General features: G+C 41.8%; 1 protein-coding gene and 2 long non-coding RNA genes across 3 annotated transcripts; 1 reads left to right on the top strand and 2 right to left on the bottom strand.

Moving 5' to 3' along the window:
• Positions 1-1,310: 1,310 nt before the first annotated feature.
• LOC128151974 (gallinacin-2-like) lies at positions 1,311-4,445 on the bottom strand. Its single transcript, XM_052809865.1, is given in 4 exon segments — positions 1,311-1,542; positions 2,252-2,376; positions 3,050-3,128; positions 4,357-4,445. Coding segments are annotated over 3 exon segments (348 nt in total). The 5' UTR covers positions 3,108-3,128; positions 4,357-4,445; the 3' UTR covers positions 1,311-1,377.
• A 6,293-nt stretch (positions 4,446-10,738) lies between these two features.
• On the bottom strand, positions 10,739-11,962 carry LOC128151988 (uncharacterized). The gene is made up of 3 exons (XR_008238509.1): positions 11,938-11,962; positions 10,966-11,056; positions 10,739-10,846 (listed from the first exon to the last, which is right to left on the bottom strand). It is a non-coding gene; the product is annotated as an uncharacterized LOC128151988 (long non-coding RNA).
• A 2,067-nt stretch (positions 11,963-14,029) lies between these two features.
• On the top strand, positions 14,030-20,086 carry LOC128152146 (uncharacterized). The gene is made up of 4 exons (XR_008238544.1): positions 14,030-14,137; positions 17,986-18,076; positions 18,404-18,537; positions 19,556-20,086. It is a non-coding gene; the product is annotated as an uncharacterized LOC128152146 (long non-coding RNA).
• The last annotated feature ends 597 nt before the right edge of the window (positions 20,087-20,683 follow it).

Raw genomic sequence — 20,683 nt, 5'->3', positions numbered from 1 at the left:
TTTTTTCCCCTCTTAATACAGAGTGCTGGACTTGCTTGCAACCATAAGGCTCCTATGCATTCTCTTTGCTTTTCTCTTAGCAGTGTCAGATAAAAAGCAAGTTTACAGCCTACACCAAAGAGAAAAAAAATTAAATAAACACTCAGAGGTATTTTTCTAAAGTCTGCTCAATCAGTTTTGAAGTGCTTTTTGAGGGTGGGCATTTTTGAGGGTAAATGCACTGAGAAGAGGCCTGAAGCATGAGATTTTGCCTCAATGCATGGCCACGTTGCACGTTGGATGCCTCCACCAGATACGTTCCCTCTGGTGGACAACAGTACCCTCTCAGTCCCCTTTGACTTGTGAGCAAGCCCTGCCAACTGTCTCACTGCACAACAGGGCCAGACTGTCAGCTAGCACCATGCAGAGGGTCTACAACTTGTCCAGGCATTCATTCCCCCAAACACCCATTTTCCAAAGACTTTGAGTTATGTTAACTATTGCCATGACTTGAGTATAGGAAATCATGCCACAGAGGATTAGAAGTTGGATGGGACACCTGAGGATAAGTTTGTTCTCTGCTAAGAAGTGCAGAGAAATAGTCATAGGACATATAAATGCTGCAATTTTGGCAGGCAAACAAAATCCCCTCCTGAACAACATTTCAGAAATGTGTGTATCCCAAGAGAGAAGTGAAGGGAGTGTGCCATATGGTGAAGGGAGTGGGAGAAGAGCTAACGAAGAGAGACCAGTATAAAATGTTCTCCATCTATTATCTTTTATGCATCCTCTCAGAGGGACAGGTGGGAAAAAAAAGCAAAACTTATATCCATTGCTGTGAAATTACAGGGCAAATAACTTCTGGAAAGAAAAGAACCAGCATAAACTATTGCATTATTTTAAAAAAAGAAAATAGGCCTACATCTTTCCTGGGATGCTCACGGGCATCTTCCAGAAGCCAGAACATTGAGTCTCACATAACAACATATGACACATAATTTTAGTGGATGGTGGGTGTCTGGGTGTTAAGCTATTTCTATTTCTCTTTCCCCAAGAAAAGATTTCTACATAGTAAGAAAAAAAGGATTTGAGCATTTGAACACATTCTTGCAAAGGGAAGCTGAGTTCTTCCAGCCAGCCTGTCTCTTGGTACTGGAGGGTAAGGTCTTCAGTCCATGTCTGTCCAGCCCTGGGCAGCTCTATGTCTCAGAAAAACTCAAATTAAGGAGCGGTTGGCACTGTAAATTGTTGCCCTCTGGGATTTGCGTGTCAAAACCCAGGTAGGTTCATGGCCCTCAGTCCATGCAAGAGACACCCATGTTTCAGTGATGTGAATGCTAAACAACAACAATTTATTCAAAAGGGAGGAAAGCAATGCAGAATACATTTGTATTTACTCTACATCATAAAGCTTTTTGGATTAAAAATGAAAGGTGCGTGAGACTTTGTAGCAGGATCCGGTGGTTTTAGCAATAAGGGGTTTCAAAGCAAATTCCTAGGTTTAGAAGAAATTTTCATCACTCTTGAATGCACAATCCATGAAGTTTTTATACATTCCATGGCCTGCACAAAGAAAAAAAAAAGATTCAGATTCTCTTTCCACTTGTATTCCCCCCCTACTTACTCTTAGTCCATGCATATTTTCCTCCTGGTTATAAATACTTTCCAAAATACCTAATATCATGTGTATTCATGCTGGGACAGCCCTGTGCACTCATACCTGTGAGTAAGAAGAGTGTTTTCCTATTGCTTCAGGAAAAGCAGGGAATTAAATGGATATCCCTTGATATTGGGGTGAATACATTCATTCCTGAGTGAAAACAGAAGGCTACCTTTCATATGATAATTTCTTTTTACAACACCGTTGCACTTTTTGCACGCAGTTGCTGGCACTCAGAGATCTGTGCTCACCCTGCAGCGTAACTGAATTCCCCTCTGTTCCTTATACAGCATGGCAGCCCAGTTCTGTAAATACGAAACCCCGATATTTTGCTCTGGTGTAGGAGCTGTAAAGGCGTCAAACAGGGGTGGGACAGCACAAGGCTGGCCTCTCTGACTGTACTTTATCCTTGCTGGGGCAGATCATGGTGCACATCTCAGGAGAAAGAGCACCGTGGAGCTCAACCTACTTCAAAACTTGACTGTCCCCATGGCATAATAGATTTTTTTCCTTATATCCAATCTGATCATTCAATAGCACCTTAGGTTTAAGGACACAGGCAAAATAGATTTGGCTTCTCATACTGCAGATAAGCCTTGGTGAATGTCAAACCCACCATTTGCAGCAGGAGCGGAAACCAAGGCAACTTCCAACTTTAACTAGATGGATGGGACATCTTCCAAAGTGACAGGATCCTCCTTTACAAAAAAACATGTCCCGCCGGGGTGAAGACAAACCTGCAACAATAACAAAATATTTCCTTCCTTCTCGTTCTGCAGGGCAGGGCAATGCAAGTCGTAATGCCAGCAGGGTTTCCCATTCATTGAGCTTCCTTCACCACCAACTTGCCTTAAGGACTGTTGCCCAGATTTGGCCATGTTGAAAGGCCACGTAAGAGGTGAGATTACAAAGCAGGTCTACACCTTGCAGAGGTGGGATCCTTAGCTCACAGTGCATCTAAATGGATGGCCTTAAATCCAGGTGGAGAATGATACAGACCTCGTGACTCATTATCCATTACCTTATGGAAAAGGGTCACAGGTCCAGAGGCTTTAATACTGGCTCCTATCCGAAAACAGTTCACCAGGCTTTATTTTCATCTGCATATGCACTGCTGAGTGTGCTGTTATCCAAAGATCATGGCCACCACAGACACCATCTCAGGTGTCTAGCACCAGAGCGTTTAGCACAATCTTTTTAGGAAGACACCAGAAGTGAGAAATCACTTTTCTTCAGTAGTCATCATTTCTCCACCTTTGAAAGAGTTTTCATAGGGGGGCACAGGCACTTGGCTATTTGACTAACTCCCACTCGGTTTCTAGCAATTTTAACCAGTAGTGGCTAAGATGTGCTGGGAAGTTTACTTTAGGTGCACAAAAATCCCCTTCTAGCATCTCTTTTCCATCCTACCTGGAGAAACCTGGAGTGCCAAGAAGACGAGAGAAAAGAGCAGGTAAAGGATCTTCATGACTACGGATTTGCTGTGTCACTGTAGGGAAAAGGATCAAGAAAGGTACATGACAGACAGTCCCTGGGATCTACAGTCTTCTCAACTGTACAAATACTGTGTTAATCAAAATGGCATTTATATTGCCTTTTTCTTCAAACTTTCAAAAATAACCAGTAAGACCCATATGACATCATACCTGCTGTGTGAGCATTTCTGGGAAAAAGTAAATATAAATGGGGCAACACGCTTTCAGGGTATGCGATCCTTAAGTTATTTTAATAGCTTGATTACTTGGATTTCTTTCACATTTTGCAAATAGTCCTTAGCCAAAATGCAATCATGACTTTATTTTTAGTTAAATGTTTTATCTAATAAATAAACATTACTAAGCAAAATGAGGTGATTGTACAGTCAAACTTAGAAACTTCAGAAAAAAAATGTTCATTTTGCAATGTTAAGATTTATCAAGAAATAACAGCTAAAATCAACTTGCTCAAAATCTTCAGTCTTAGCCTACAGGCAGCAGTTCTAGAATGGAAGTGTACAACCAAATCAGTTCCCATTTGACAAAAGGGATTTGAAAAACAAACATGTAATGCCTTCATTGAAAGAGTTAATAATTGAACTAATATCAGCAAAATAGGATAAGATAGCCTAGAAGGGGGCTTATGGGTAAAGAAGAGGTAGTTAATGTCATATATCTTGGCATTAGAAAATCTTCTGATCTGTCACAAATTATGTTCTCTTAAGCAAGGAAGGGAAATGAGATTGTGCCAAAATGTCCTATTTCTGCAAACAGAATGGTAGACAGTGGCCCAAACCAGCTTTGAAATTAGTATTAGAAGTTTACACAAATTTCTATATGTTTGAAAATATCAGGAAAAACAAGTAAGCAAAGTTAACAATACTGAAAATGAAATAAAGTTCTTAAAATAGAGACATAGATAAAAAATATATATTGGTTTCCACTGTAGAGACCACCAATTTCTCTGGACCACAGACCTCTCTAAAGTAATCTGACCCAGACAGATTTTTTCCCTAGGAGTTAGTAAGCAGTATTTTTATCAAAATATTCTAGCTATTAGCACACATTTGACTACTTATTCAACCTGTGCAATTTCTGAAAAACTTAGACTAACCTTTTTTAGTAACCTACAAATTTAGGTTAATAATGCAGAGATTTGGGGTTTTGGTTTTGGGGTGGGTTCTTTGAGGAAAAGACAACAGCAGACATTGAAAGAAAGACTGAAAAGAACTGAGAAGTTACCAGGTATCAGGTGAGCCCAGCAGCCAAACAAGACCTGCTCTTGGTCCCTTCCCTCCAGACAGCTTTGGCTGTGAGGCTGATAACTTCTTTTATAACGTGTTTCCTAAGGGGAGTGACAACTGCTTTCTCTTCTCAGCCAGTACACATTGAGCCAATCAAAAAATTACCCTTTTTTTTGGTGACTTCTAATCCAACCAGAATCAGGATGCTTTTCATTTCCCAGTGAAAAAGCAGGGTTTCTTTCTGAACCCGTTGAAACTTTTCTTTTGGAAAATCCCAGGTTATTCATGCAATATCTCTTATGACACTCCAGTTTGTGTAAGATACGTTAAGCCACCGTGGTATGTGTCAAACATCTTGGGACATACGTTGAACTGTTCCTGCTTAGGAGCAACATAATCCATTACAATACAAGACATCAGTGTGCTTCTCTGCACTCCCAGTTAGTTCATCTTCTGTTCCATAAATACAGAATATAAGAACACGGAATGGACATATGAAACTAAACCAAATGTCCATTGGCTTAGTGGTCAGTGGCCACTAAGTATGCCTAAGTAAAGAGCATAAAATGCACTGAAAAAGGGTGAGTGCATCGTAGTTATGTCTCTGTACACCCTTCCAGCTGATGGAAAATACATTAGTTTAGGGAAATCCAGTGCCAGAGTCTGTCTCTGGACCCTCAGGCTACAGAGCTCCTGATTGAGCATTTGTCCATGACTCTGGCTGATCTTGTACTTCTGGCCTCCACAGGACCTTCAGCTGATAATTCCACAAACATATTATGCCTTAGGTGAGCATTCATTTTTTGCTTCTCTGCTCTCAGTCTGCCAGCTGATCATCTCTGCTTTTTCTGTCATGGCAAGTAGTAAATAAATATTCCATTTTCACCTCTCTACATCACTACTGATGCTGTGGTCTTTTCTTACACTGTCCCTTGTCTGTCTATTTTCCCACAATGAAAAGAGGGATTCTATCAACCACATCTATCAGACAAGTCTTCAGATGGATCCAGCTATTTCAGTGGATCATTCCTGTTGTACATTTATCTTATTTATTATCTATTACACCCTTTTGGGAATGAGCTGGCTAGAATTGCATGTAATGTCCAAAAAACATCTTGGATAGTGCCTGATCATATTTATTCTCTTGTTTTCAGCTCCTTTTTTACCCTCAATTCCTAACATTTGCCTTGCCTTTTTGTCCACGGGTGAATACTGACATTTCTAGAGCAGTACCCACAGTGAAGTTTACAATTTTATTGGTGCAGTTTTGAAGTAACCCCCTGACGGTCCTCTGTGACTTCATGTTGGTTCGGTTTGCAGAGGGGTTTTCATGTGTGCAAGCTAGATTCCTTAGGAGGAAAGTGAATCAGAAGAACCAGAGGTACTCTGAAGGTACTCCAGTGCCTAGTGGGGCATGAACCAATTTGTGGGCTACACCACATCAAGGTCCTGTAGAGCGTATGTAACATTTTTTTTCTTTTGGAAACCCAGAGAGTTTGGACTGGGGGATGAGCAATTTGAGGAGAGGCTGAAGGACCCGTCTTTGTTCAGCTTGGAGAAAACATGGCTAAGCGTCATCTATCATCTAATTGCTGTTCCTAACTACCTAATGGTAGCTATAGAGAAGATGGAGCCACGCTCTTCTCTGAGGTGCACAGTGGAAGGGTGAGAGGTAACAGACACAAATTACCATGAGAGAAATTCCAATTAGATATAAGGAAAATACCCCTCTCACAATGAGGGTCATCAAACACTGGAATGGGGGCCCAGAAAATTTATAGAATCTCGATCCCCATATAGATATTCAAGCTCAACTGGAAAAAGCTCTAAGCAACCTGGTCTATCTTTGAAACTGGCTCTGTCTGGAGAGATGGATGGACCAGACGGTCTCCAAACACTCACTACAACTTACATTGTTTTGTGGTTTATTCAATAGCAAAATCCAAGTCAAACTGAATTCATAAATCAATATAATGAAGATCTGAGGAGCCTCAGCAAAATCTCTAAGGTCTAGTGATCCTTTCCTATCTGCTGGTCTTCCATTGCACCAAGTCATTTGCTGACGTACCTAATGACTATCCAAAGACACCATTACTAAATACTTTTTCAGATCATATTTTACTTTGCACCTCACTTCAGTCAACAAGCATTGTTCATGCAATATTTTAGTATGACACCTGAAGTACATCATAATCAGTTATGATACATTTGTTATTTCGAACAATTAGTGTTCCTAATTGACCAAGATCTCTGCAAATAACACCATGTATTACAGATCATTTAGTATCAAAACTAAACTGAAATATTTTAATTGCTTATTGATTCCTCAGTTTAATTACTAGTGATGTGATTTTTTCAATACTTCGACATCAATTTCTTAAGTATACAGAAATGTACACATGTGCATACATGCACAGATACACATAGGTATATATGCATGTGAAAACATGCCTACAAATGATTTCCCTTAAATGCATACCCTGATAATTGAGATAGCTTTTTATTTTCTACATATTTTTATAAGTAAACTGCAAAATGATAGTTGACTTTCTGGTGTGGCTATGAACTTCTGGCCATAAAGCAGAAAATGCATGGAATAAAATTGCAAAAGTTACAGTTACTTCACAACTTGCCAAGAGTTTGTGGTTAGCTTGCCTACTGACTGTTACTGTTACTCAACCTGATTCCTCAGGGAAACAAAGATGCATCGTTAATTTTTAACATGTCCAAGGTCCCATGTGCAAGTAGTGTCAAGGACTTGGCTTTAACACTGAGTGTTCTTGACACTGTTAATTATAAATTCTACATGGTCACTCCCATCGTTACCATCAAAATACTTCTGCCTCGACATGGGGAAGGGAGAAGCAGAGGAGGGATGAAGCACCTTTGGTTGTCCAAAGCTGATAGTGGTGAGGCAGGCCTTATCAAGATTTTGGTTTGTGGCTCTTAGGGTGGATAATCTTTCCATCTGCACCTGCAGCTCCTGTTCTTATGAGCAGGAGACAGTCAGCCGGTTCCGTCCATCAGGAGGGACTTGTCAGTGTTTTGCCCTTCACAATCTCAGCAATTTTCTCCAGTGCCTTTTGCTGGTAGACCTGACTTACACCAGGATCACGGTAGCACCAACTACACCTTCCTTCACCCAGGGTACGTGGGTAGGAAAGTGCATGGGATTCAGCCCAGCTAAGCTGGGCAGCACCTCACAATCATTTGGCTCTTGACATTAGGTAAGTAATCCTCTCTACCCAAAACACCATCTATTTTCTCACTATTTTCAGTGAAGAGGGAAAGGGATTCTTCATGGAGAGTTTCCTTCTGCTTAAATAACGTGTTTCTTTTGTTTTCCTATTTCATCAAAGTTCAGAAGATGATCCAGTTATGTTTCTCTCCATCTGCACACCAAGTCTCCACTCCAACTTCTTCAAGTTGGAGTTCACCAATGATGCCACACTCCCCCACCCATTTGAGGTCCAGATCACCCAGTCCTCTTTGTAGGAGGAGAAATATTATGATGGGGTCAGCATTTTATGTAATAATGTATTGCTTAGAGCCCTGGCACAAGAACTGATAGATGGACCCTGAAGTGCTGCTCTGCCTGATGCAGGTGGGATACACTATTAAGGGAAGTGTCTTCACAGTGAGGCTGCAGAGTGTCTTAAGGAGAAATGGCTTTCACCCTTTTCAAATCAAGATGTTTGGGTAATTGTGCCAAGACCACTTCCCAGAGGGGAAGGAGGATCTTACCTCCATCTTAGGAGTCTGTATCTAGCACAACAGGTGAGACAATTAGGAGGAAAAGGGAGAATCTCAAACTCTGCTCCTAACAGTTTTCTGGTGAAAAAAAGCAGCAAATGTTAGGGAGGTCATTCAGTAGTGTCACCGCTGTTTGAAATGCTGCTACACAAAATACCTGTGTGCTGTTCCATCCCTTGCCTCCAGAGGACGGCTTGTTCATGGCAATGAAGGTTCCAGGCATCTGGAAGTCATTGTATGCAGGCACAGCTAGAACATTGGGACCAACAAAAGGCTGAGCCCTAGCAGCTTGCCCAAAAAGCAGGTGGTTTAGTGTGCTCCAAAGAGGAGTTAGGTTGAACAACAGTGATGGCTGGTGGCCTAGATAACCACAGACTTCTCCTTAGTCATATGGCAACATCGTCCCCTAGCCTCCTTCATGTGCACTGAACCAAATTCTAGCCATACGGCATAACCGATGCACGTGAGATCAAGGTATTTTGATGCCACTGTGGAATGTATAGTATAGCAATTCAGACTACTCTAGATTAGCTGCAAAAGCTGTTAGAAGCAGTTGTGGTGCCAAAGTAAATCCACCCAAAGGAGGACAAACAGTATTTAGCTGTTGTTCTATAGTCCTAAGTGAATTTGCAAGAGATGTACTGCATTATAGTTAACAGATAAAGTTTTGACCCAAATATAGATCATCTGAATCAATAATGAAGGGATACACAGTCATAAACTTCAAACAGTACACAAAAAATATTTAATCAAGCTCAAGACTTCAATGATTATGTGGTTTTCTTGAGTAACCAGGGAGAAATGATGAGATTAACATCTGTAGGAACAAATCTGCCATCCAACTTATTTTTGATTTGACAGCTAATTGAAGTTATCAGGCTACCAGTGCAGAGTCCAGCCTCTTGGTGTAAGGAGCACACTGTGACTGGCAGGCATGCAGTGTGTGTTCAAAGCTCCTTGACACAGGCCATGTAGCCTAAAGTTTCTAAAAGCCAAAGAATCTCTGTGAACTGAATCATATTTTCTAGAGACAAATGGCAGGAGTGATCTTACCAAACTTTAGATGTCCTAAAGGCAAACACCAAAGTCCAAGCTATTTTCACTGCTCTTCCTTTATAGTTAATGGAGACAAATTGTTCTAAAGATTTTTAACCAAAGTACAAACATTTACAATAAGAGTGCTAGAATAAAGGCAAAAGTAACAATAAGGATACAAGAAACCCAGAAACGTTGCATCAGGAGATACTGTGCTACAGCGTCTCCTGCAAGCTGAAGAGCCGTAAGCACTCATTCTGCAGAACAATATAAATGGGAGCTGTGTCTCTAACAAAGACAGCATTTCCCCTTCAGAGGGTTTTTTACATACATGGGCACCTCTCCAAACCCACTCAGCAAGCTATTAGGAGTCAAACCCACCTCAGTTTGGTAATGTATTTGACTGGGCACTGTTCTGTGCACATTCAGCAACTGCTTCTGAGAATATAACGGCCAAATCGCTATGTTGCACATCCATAACTTTTGGAAACGTGTTTGCTAGTCTCTTTCTCTTTCCTTCTTTGTACATTTTTTGGGGGTTGTGTCACTATCAAGGGTCTGATGTTATCTAAAATGTTCCTGGTTTTCCTTTGCATGATGTCCCCTCAGAAGTGAAATTTCTCAGATGCCTGCAAGCCCTCTCAAGGAAGCACCTGGAGATATCCTGACATTTTCTACACTGCTAGGCCATGATGGCAGGGAAAAAGAGACAGAAAGCATGGATTCTGTCTCTGACATCTCAGTCAAAAATACTGTAATACCTTCAAAAAGCAGCCTGGAAACTACCAGAATGTGTACCTGCTGGACAGAAGCACCCATGAAATCATCACAGAGAGAAGCTAGGTTTCATCCCTGACAAAGATGCCATGGTCACTGCAGGAGTGTCCCAGGAGTATGGCCATTGGGAAGCGGGGGATGAAATGACCTCCCTTTTCCCTGGGGGTGCAGTGGGGTGCAAGTGGAGAAATGTCTAGCTGTAAAGGCCACCAGCCCACCTGTGCGTTACTGCCTGTGGTGTGAGCAGTTGTATGAAATATCCCTCCTTCCCTACAAAAAACACTCAAGGTTCAACCATATGAATGCCATTGTAACTGATTTTATTAAAAGGGGGGGAAAGAAATAATTTCCACAGTGTTGCCTAGTTGATATTTATGGGGTTTTTGCAGACACTGGTATTTGCTTCACTGCAAAGGAAGATTTTGAGAGCTTTTTGTTGCAGCAGGAACTGTTGCCACCAGGAGCGATGGGATCAAGGTGATTCAGAGGCCAAGGCCATTCGGTAGAAGCAGAAAGGATTTCCAAGAAGAATCCAGGGAGTCTTCAGCTACTCCACCCCCTGCATGGTGAAGAAGAGAGAGTCTCAGGTTACCCACCAGTAGGTTTTCTGCAGTGACATTCCCTTTATTTTATGGCACCAGAGCAGAGGCCGCCATGGGACGCGAATGGTCCCTGAGGACCCTCTCTGCCAGCAGGTTTGGCATTGGAGAAGTGAGACAGGATGGTGTCAGGAGCTGTGCCCCTTAGATGTTGCTCTGGAGGAAAGATAAGGAAGATATCAGTCATTGCCACAGTGATCCCTGCACTTCTACGTACTTTCTGCAGCAAGAATATCCATTCAGACATGTTCCAATCCAGTAATAGGGTCGACGACATATCCCTGGGAAGCAGCGTCCATTTTGCATTACACAAGGATCGAATGGCTTATAAGTGAAGGGCTGACCTGCACAGTGGGAAGAGAACAGTCATTTACCATGAAAGTGAGCAAAAGTGGATGCACTCTCTTTATCTCCTCCAACTCCTCTCTCTACTCCCCTCACACCTTACCTGCAGCCCCTTGGAGCATCATGAAGAGGACAACCAGGAGCTGGTAAAGGATCCTCATGGCCACAGATGGAATGCCAATTCCTTACCTGTAATGAGCAGAGACCACAAGACCGAAAGACATTGAATGGAGCATCCCCTCCTGACTGGGAGATGAGGAACCGCTTGAAACATGCCCTGACCAACCAAACTCAAAATCTTATAAAATACAATGGACTTGAACAGAGAGCAGAGTGAAAACTGCATCCTTGGAGATACTAAAAATTTCAACAAATGTACCTCTAAGCAACATGACTTAACTACCCCTGCTTTGAGCATGGGTTCAGACTAGAAGCTCCTGGACTCCCAATCCAAATTATTCTCAGATTCTATGGTGTTTTGGTGGTTGGTTTGGTTTTTTTTAATATTGGTCTTATTGCATTGAAAAATGATTTTCCAGACCCGTACAACACCACGCAGCTTACTCTGGTGGCAGCAGAGACCCATGAATTATTCACCTTCAACCTACCGCAGTTCACAAAGTGTTCAGAGACCAAGCCAACCATCATCCTTAAGAAAGTCTAAAAAAGACATCTGTATCTCTTGAACATCAATTAAGGTGACAGCTCACTCAAAAAGTTACTGGAATTCAGGCAAGACGTGTAGCTCAAAATTCAACTCTGAACTGCTGTGCTGGCTAGATGCCTGTTCTGCAGGAAGCTAGACATTTCTTAACCGACAAGCCCTCTGTCTCTGATGCCTCGAGTGAAGGTTTCTGAGTCTCTGTTCACTCCTCTTGGAGGTCAGCAAATACAATTTCCTCCTGCAAGCCCAACCAACCCATAGTTCTGCAGAACACGCACAGAGCAGATGCACTCACTGGAGTGATATGAAAGCAGAATACTCGTTAGACTTGAGATTAATGAAAGGAAAAGACATGTATAAAGGTGAAGAGGTGAGGGTGCCTATCCAGAACCAGGCAGAGAGTTACCAGTGGAGGAGGTGGAGGATCACCACTCCTGTCCGTCTCTCTTCTCCAGTGGGTGCCCCAGACCCAAACACGCCTCTTTATATCAAGGTTTGGGGATGCTGGCAGTGCAGTCAAGGACCAATGAAAAAAGCCTTTTCCAGCCAAATTTGTTCTGTACTTCGGTGTCTTCCAATGAGAAAGGAGGGTCTGCTTTGAGACCGCTTTCACTGCAAAGTCCCCGAGCTTTGTGCAACCCATCTTAGACCATCCAAGTTTGTGCAAGATACGTTAGGCCACAGGGTTACATAAAATACCTGTGAACATGCAATGACTGCTCCCTGTGGTCCTCCAGGCTCCTTATTCTGCCTTTGATACGCAGCTTCGTTGTCTAATTTGCAGCTGTAGCATGGTCATTGTTTCCCTTCATAACATTTTGTCCTTTACATCTAACCTTCTGGTTGTCTTTTCTCCACCTCAGTAAAAGCATAAGCATTGCTTACTTTTCAGAGTATTAATTACAAAGTTAATAGTTTAGGCCATAATGACATTATGAGGTATGAAATTATAATATGAATACAATCTTTCATATAAGATTTTATAATAGATCACATTTTCATTTCTGCTACTTCCTCTCTGGATTACTCTTGGTTTTTTTTCCTGTTGTTTCAGCGTCCTTCCTGACACCAACATTTACTCAATCTTTCTCAGGCTGCCAAGCCTCTGGCAGGATAACCAGCACACCTGCCAGCCTCATATATATTTCTCAAATTATCTATAAAAGATAAGCAGTCTACTAAGAAGAAATTTAATTTCTAATCCTTCCATTTTTGAACAGCAGTCAGAAGTCACACATTCTCTCTATATACATGCGCATGTATATTTGCATATACATATTATACATGGATCAGTATACATACAGGTATTCAAACACTAAGTATTGACTTCAAAGGTCGTCAAGATTTTACAGTTTCTGAGCCATGAGCACGTTTGCTGTTACTCAGCCTAAGTCCTTTCTGGGACACAGAAGCAGTAATTCCTATTTCTGAAGCACTTCTGCTCTAAGTCTAAACAGTATGGATAACTCCAACCTCTGTCAGGACATCTTTATTGTCAGTTTATTCCATATAATCCAGCAAATGGGCATGAGCCATCGCTGCTCTTAAATTGGGCCATATGTGTAGAAATGCTTTAAATCACCTTGGACAAAAGGAAGAGGAGGAACCTAAAACTTCTATGATGTCTTGGGGTCCTGAATTTTCCCTTTACAACAACTGTGTCTGTGAGATGATGTCCCACTGTAATGAAAATAAATGTGTAATAGAATGGGTGTCACTGCCGGTCTTGCCGACTTCCCCTGGTGATTGCTGCGGTGCTTCATAGACCTTCTGGACGATGTAACCAGGAGGAGAATAAACCTTGCTGCCCAGGAGGGATGCCACACTTTGGTGAGGAAGGGGACTGGAACAGGCTGTTTCTCTCTGCGGGACTCCATGTGGATGATTTTAAAACCCCTCAATGCTGGGAATATCTTTCTCAAGACCAGCTATCAGCTTTATAGTTGCTTGAGTGCCCTGAATGGAAAGGCAGATCAGATGTCCACCTTCAGGTTATCTAAATCTATATTTTGGTCCCAGCTGGGTAAACTGTCCGTGTGGCATAAAGCCTGACTTTGCAATACAGTCGGTAAAGCACAGACAAATATTACTGCTGTCCTGTAGACATTAAGCTGAATTTCTGCTCTCCGGTTCCCCGAGCAGCACATTTGTCCTCATATTTCAAGGGCGTTGGAAGCAGCTGGCAAGTCCTCGGTTTGCTTGTGTCTTCTCTGAGCTCGAGGGTCTCTGCGGGTGGGAGAGGTTGCAACCCCGCTGCCGTGCCCGGAGGCAGCAGGGAGCAGCTCCCTCGGCACCACGGCACCCAACACCGGGCAGCAGCAGCTGTGATGATTTCCAGGCAGGATTTGGCCAAGTCAGGTCTGGGCAGGTTTCCACGGGGCTGGCCAAGGCCACCGAATGGACAGCGGGATTGTTCCGTGGCTGGATGTCATGCCTTTTTTTTGCAAATTGTGGACGTGCCGTGAGGACAAAGGTTGGGCAATCGTACCAAAGGTCTGTCATCCCTTCCCGTCATTTGCGCAGAGGACACTGGAGGAAGAGGATGGTGAAGAGAAGGTGAAGGATCCTATGGCTTCAAGGAGGCTGAGGACATCCCACCGTCAGAGGTAAGCTGCGGCATGACGGAGGCGATATATAGACACACAGGGTTTAACCCAGTTGCCTTCACACCAGCATTTAGAGCAATTTGTGGTGCTCTGGACTGTCCAAGACCTCCACCTGGAGCTGGTGGAGAAGGTCAGGAGAGAGGAGACCAAGCCTTGCTGGAGCAGCTGGGGAGCCAGCTGGGATCTAGGGCCATCTCGGGTGGCACTTGGCTAAGTGGGAGCAAAAGAATTGAGACCTGGATATTCACAGAGGACAGGAGTCTGTGGCATGCTGGGTGATAAAAAGCCAGCTGGGCTTTAGAAGAGTCCTTCCACATATTCATATTAACAACATTATATATATATATATAGTTAATTAGCATGGATTTGCTAGGAGGACTGTAGAGAAACGTGAGAGTGAGAAATGCCATCATTATAGAGTACGTGTAACTTTAAAACAATTACTTAATTAATATCCTGACTATTCCTGAGTAAATCACGTATTAGAATATCTGGTTTATTCTTTTCTATTTGCATGTTCTTCAGCTACGATAAAATATAAAGCGGTTTAGAAAATTCAGCTTTTATTTCTCTTACAACATTTATATATTAGGAATGTATACATGCACACGTGCATGTGTGCGCATGTGCCTGCACGTGCTCTCTGTATAAAAGAATATGGTTTTTAGGGCTCCACACAGGGGGTTTTGCAGTATGGCAGAGAAAGGAAACTGAATAAGACATACAGCTGTCAAAATGCTTTCAGCACACAATATTAATTGACATGCAATATTAATTCTTTTATTACACATGTTTAATTGCCAACAAACGTATCTTTGTGAGCTTGAGTAGCCAAAACAATTTCTAGTAGTAGAATAGTCAATAGTAGTATACTGTAATTAAAATTACAGTTAATTTAATTACTATAATTAAGAAATTTAAAGTAAGTTTACCATCAAGTATAACAACAGATATAATTCATTAGTTGAAGGTCTTATCCCAGTCTTGATTCATATTTGAGCTTTGATCTGTTTTGTACCACTTTGGGCAGCTGACACAGGCATAAAGTGGGAAACAGGAGAAAAGAGTCGTTTTACCGTATTTTAAGGTCCTTTTCAGGACTTGACTAGTTGTCTGTCTTCTGCTTGTCTGCATTTACTGCGGTGAAACAGACCCCAAAGGCTCAGTTCAGAGCTCTGCGCCTCTCTGAACACATTTATGGATTTAATATTCATAGTGTTTATTTCTGCCTCTTTACATTTCATCATTTGATTGCTTAAGAAAATTTTTTAAAAAGAAAAAATGCCCACTCATGGAAACAAATGGTCCTGCGCACTGTAAAGCACATATACATGTTCCATCGATTAAATTATACAAGAATGGGATTTAGTAAAATAGCTGTCTCTAGGCAGTTAAAGCACCTATTTGGATTTTTTTCCTTTCACTTGGACCCCAGAAAACAGGATTTTGAGGTCCTGCAGCACAGAGACTGATGATTTCTAAAGGAAGCAAATGTGTCCCCCCTCCGCAGGCGTTCATCGTTGGCTGTCTCCAGCTGCCGAGGCAAAGGGAATCCCACACTCCTTCTCCCTGGACCTGCTGCCTCTGTTACCTGTTAGGTTCAATATGATTTTCAGAGCAAGGACTGCCTTCTTGTCCATTGCAGGAGTCCACAGCACATTGCCAAACACTGAGGGTGTTGAGGTTGGGCTGTCAGAAAACATAATTCACTAACATATCAATGCTGGGAATCAGAAGAGATCAGTATAATTAAGAAGAAAATCCACAAAACCCTGCTGTCAGAATAATTTACGTACTCAGCTGAAGAAGGCTGCTGGAGAGATATTTCTGTATTAGCTCTTCATTGCCCTCTTCTGGGAGGCGGGTGACCTGGGTAGGTGGATGTTTTTTGGATGGCTGTTTGGAGTTTGTTTGACCAAAACATGTTTTGTGGAGGTTGTTTCCTCTGGCCGCCTAGCAAGTGGGTGCGTGGAAGTGGATGCCTTCCTGAAACTTTAATTATTCCAACACTAGTTACTTGTTCTGCAATGAGTAGAATACAGATGTGGTAAATGCATGAAAATGAAAATATTCTTGGTGCACAGATAAGTGTGCTCTTCTGTGTGATTGTGCTGCTGCAAAAAAATTGCTCGAACTAGGCTGGGTGCTCAACTCCTCTCTGCTCTCAAGACATTTTCCACAGCCCACAAGACCCATCAGGAGCTTTTTTTTTTTTTTTTAAAGTCTTGTGCAAAAACTGAGCTTCCTTAATGTAGCTGTTTAGGTGCTGTGGGAGGTACCTCCAGGCTTCAGAGAGGACCTTTCTGCAGTCAGTACCAGGCACTGTGGCCATGGGACAGCCCTGTAGAATTAGGTTCCCGCTGGATCCAAACCAGCAGCTTTCATTATATGTCCCAGGATACTTTTTTCACGATGGATCAATGTGTTATACACAAACCGAGGTGATGTCAGGTGCTTTTAGGAAGAGCCAACTCATGTGCCAGAGAAAGGGGAGAGAGCTCACGAGCAGTCACCATTTCTTATCCGCTGCTGGGAAGCGACATTTCAGCTGCTGGGAATTGCGGTGAGAAGCCCATGTCCTTGGCCAGCTGGTCTGTGACAGCTCTGGCATCCACAGGGAGATATAAAGGTGGTTGTTTTGGGGCAAAATGTCACACTCTGAAGCCATCCCTTGAGAGGAACCAGGTAGGACAGACTGGGCACTGTGCCCCCTCTCTTGAAGTCCTCTAAGGTGAGCTGAAGGTATAGTTTCCACTCAGTTTCAACTATAAGGAGAAAAATACGTATCATTTTGGTAATATTTTTTTCTTCTCTAAAAAGAAATTAATCATTTCAAGACGTATAATTTTGCGGCTTAATTAAATCCTCATAAACAACCGCAATGTACAATGCTTGATATTTCAGTGATGCATTTGGCTGATTATTATAATAAATAATGGTGATTCTGAGTGATTATAGTAGTTTGTGTCATTTTCAAAAGTTAATTGGAATCTGCAGCAAGAAATGCTGGTGGAGAGATCCTTTGAGGTTTTCAGCTGGCACACATTATAGAGGTGTTATGGAGAGAAGGGATAGATGGCTGCTTAGCTTTTTCTGTAAAGACATTTTCAAGGACTTACTGCTGGCCTGTAAGCAACAAAAATGGCTATTATTTGAATAATTAAAGTTTCTGAGTGTTTATTATCCAGAGAAATTGGAATGGCTTAAGTCATTATCTACACGTATCTGAAACAAAATATATGATAATTAAATAAAATAGACATTTTAGTCATTGAACGACTTGCTACAAACATGAAGTACCACACCATATGGGCTGCCATGAAGAAAGTCAACTCCATCCCAGCTAGACCCAGTACGACTGCTCAAATAAAAATAGAAAAAAATCTAAATGGAAGTACCGATGATTTTGTGCATGTAGCAACATTACTTATAAGTTATGAAAGGGATCTAAGAACAGCTTGCTTATATTATAGGATGTGGATGAAATTTGGAGGGAATTAATTACATTTCTTTTTTTAAAGTTATAACATCCAGGAGTATGGGATTCAAATATAGGAGCACGTGTAGGCTATCTTTGCAGTTGATGGAAAGAAAATCACAATATTTATCTAGCTCTTTAAAAATGAATAGGCATAAATACATTTTCTTGATCTTATGCAATGTGCTTTCAAATATATCTTTCCTCAAAAAGTGGTATTTCAGTAGATTTATTCTAGAACATTTACTCTATTGCATAAATGGCACTTTTTATTAACAAATTGCAGCTTACATGTCATAAATAGTGTTTGTACTGAGTAATGACAAATGCAGGTTAAATGCATGACCTCTTTCTGTGTTTTTTTTTTTAGTAACTGTTGTGTTTGATGGCACTGAATTCGGACATGAAGATCTTTTCCCTTTTCTTTGCTGTTCTCTTTTTAGTGCTCCAAGGCACTTTAGGTAAGAGCCTTTAGGTAAAACCAAAGGCAATGCAGAGAGAAGATTGTGAGTATGGAGAACCTAAAATAGAAATGGAAATAAAATGGGCTTTAGTCCCTTTTGTCCCAGGCCAGCTAGCACTGCCAGTGTGTTTGGCACACTTTAGCAGGGAACAGATGCTAGCTGGGTCCATTGGGAACCCTCCTGGTTGGAAAACTGGGGAATTTAATGGTACGGATTGAGGCAGCCTGCAGGCAGGCTAGACTATTGCTGTCACACTATAACCCTAACTTGTTCTTAGTCTTCTTTGGGAAGGAAAATCAAGACTCTGGGGATTTTTTTGTGCAGGTTTCATGCGTGCACCTAGTAATGATGTGCAATGTAAACAGGCTGGGGGTACCTGTTCCACCGACCACTGTCCTCTACCCAATATGAGGTCCTTCGGACGTTGCACGCAAGGAGTCCCTTGCTGTCGGACTGTGGTGAGTTACGGATTTGATGAAGACCAAGTGTTTCTTAGGGGAATGGATTTATTATTCACTTTCACACATCCAGTCTGCCCTTTAGATGTGAAACTCCTCTAGTGCAAGCCGGCAAGGGAGCAGAGACTCTGCACACTCAGATATAGGATTTCCTGAGGATTTCCTCACTAGTTCTCTCTGTGCCATTAACGAAGTAGCTCGAGTGCCTCATGGGAAAGATCACAGTCAAATCTCTTTGGCAGAGATAAGTAATTAGCTAGAAATGAACTCTTTTTTTTCCTCTGTTCCCATTAGCTAACTCAAACTGCTTGTGATGAGTAATACTGGCTTCAAAGGACATGTCTCAATGTGCACACTGGAGACCTGAGACATTTGGGTCAGGTTCATAGGAAACCTGCATCCTGCACATTGCAAAGTCTCACAGTCAGAAGAACAACCTGAAAGTTACGTTGTTCTGCTAGATGTTTTCTCTAGTTCCATAATTCTCCCCTTTCAGACAAAACCAAAACATTAAATTGTATTTTTTCTTGAATTCCTTACTGGAATCCTAAAGTTCAGCCTGTATCTTTACTCCAATATGAAACTGCAGAAACAAATATCCATGCAAATTTACACTCTGCCTCCACTGATTCTAATATTTCATTTTCTGTTTCTTTTTGCTGTAAGATGCTGCAGCTAGCCTTATTTTTGGAAGGTCTTATTTAATCTTTGTTCGATATTAATAGCAAAGATGTTAAAAACAAAACATCAGCAGCAGAAATTCCTCTCCATACCAGAGATTTCAAGATGAGTAGGAAGCTTCAGGTACAGAGACTGGGCAGTTCATTATTAGGTAAAATAGAAAGGCAATTTATGATTAAAATTCAGCAGCAGCAGGACTGTGAATATCCTACTAAGCACTGACAAGTTATCCAGGAATATCAGCTCTTGGTGCTCATTCAATCTTTTCTGTGCTTTTTATTCAAGTCATTTCCTGGTTGTAAGTACAAAATCTGAAAGTTTCTTTCCTTTTTTGCAGTATGAATAGTGACCATGGGCATCTCAGATGGGCTAAGCAGAGCTTCTGGCAATGTAAGAGCTGTATCATCCCATTGGAAACTCTGGAATTTTGAGCTGAAAATATGCATTTAACACACACATGCACACACCAAAACATGAACAACAGCAGAAAGAAAACAAACTCCTCCACAAACAAACTTAACGACCTGAAGAAACTCTAAAGCAATTCTTGAACCACCCAGAAAAGACCAATATTTCTCATTTTTCTAAAATGTTTTTTCTGTTGAAACTATATTGCAGCCACCAACATCTATCTCAGAGAGCAGATCACCAACATGCAGAAGTCTGTCCCAATGCGAGGATGCAAAGCAGGTTCTTCCTTTGGCCCTCAAAACAGATATTAATTATTTTCTTTTCCCTTTAGACTTAGCATTAATGTGAATAATGCTAGAAGACAAATGTCTCCAGGAGACACTGAACGCTCAGCTGGGGGGTTCATATTTCATAGTCTACGTGTCTCAAGAAATTTTAATAAACTTGCTCTGGAAGACTTGTGTTTGATCCTTATACCTGTGAGGAATTGCCTTGGTGTGTGTTTTTGCTAGAGGACCTGGCTCTCATCTCACCTGGGGTCCATGTGAGATGTTCCTTATGGTAAACTTACCCAAGAAGAGGAGAAGAAACCAAACCCACATATGGACAGGAATATGGCCTTGTCCTATTCATTATTAGGTTGACCAGTAACAGCCAAGAATAACTTCTCCAAACCCACTGTGATTAGGCTAGTAGAAATCTGGGACAAACTGGCCGTGTTCAGGGCCCGTGGCAGTCCTAAACCCATCCACAGCAGCTCATGGCATGGAGAGCATGGATACTTTTAGTCATCCCTTATCTCAAAACCTTTTGGTCTTAGCACTCTGGGATCTTAGGGATGGGGAAAGGAAGCAGGGAATGCATCTGTACCTTGTAACAGCAGGTGCCGAGACTCCAGGCTGATGGATCTGCAAACCACTGCCTCCAGCCAGCATAGTGCAGTGATAAATAGTTTAACCAGTTTAGGATCCAGAGAAGTAAAATCCTGATGCTGGTCTAGACTAAACAGAGGCATCAGGAGCAGAACGATGTGAATGTGGTGAGGCAGTTTCAA

The sequence above is a fragment of the Harpia harpyja genome, chromosome 15 (genome assembly GCF_026419915.1).
Source record: "Harpia harpyja isolate bHarHar1 chromosome 15, bHarHar1 primary haplotype, whole genome shotgun sequence".
Classification (NCBI taxonomy): domain Eukaryota; kingdom Metazoa; phylum Chordata; class Aves; order Accipitriformes; family Accipitridae; genus Harpia; species Harpia harpyja.
The sequence above is the reverse complement of the archived record's forward strand: the minus strand, read 5'-3'. Positions and strand labels throughout refer to the sequence as shown.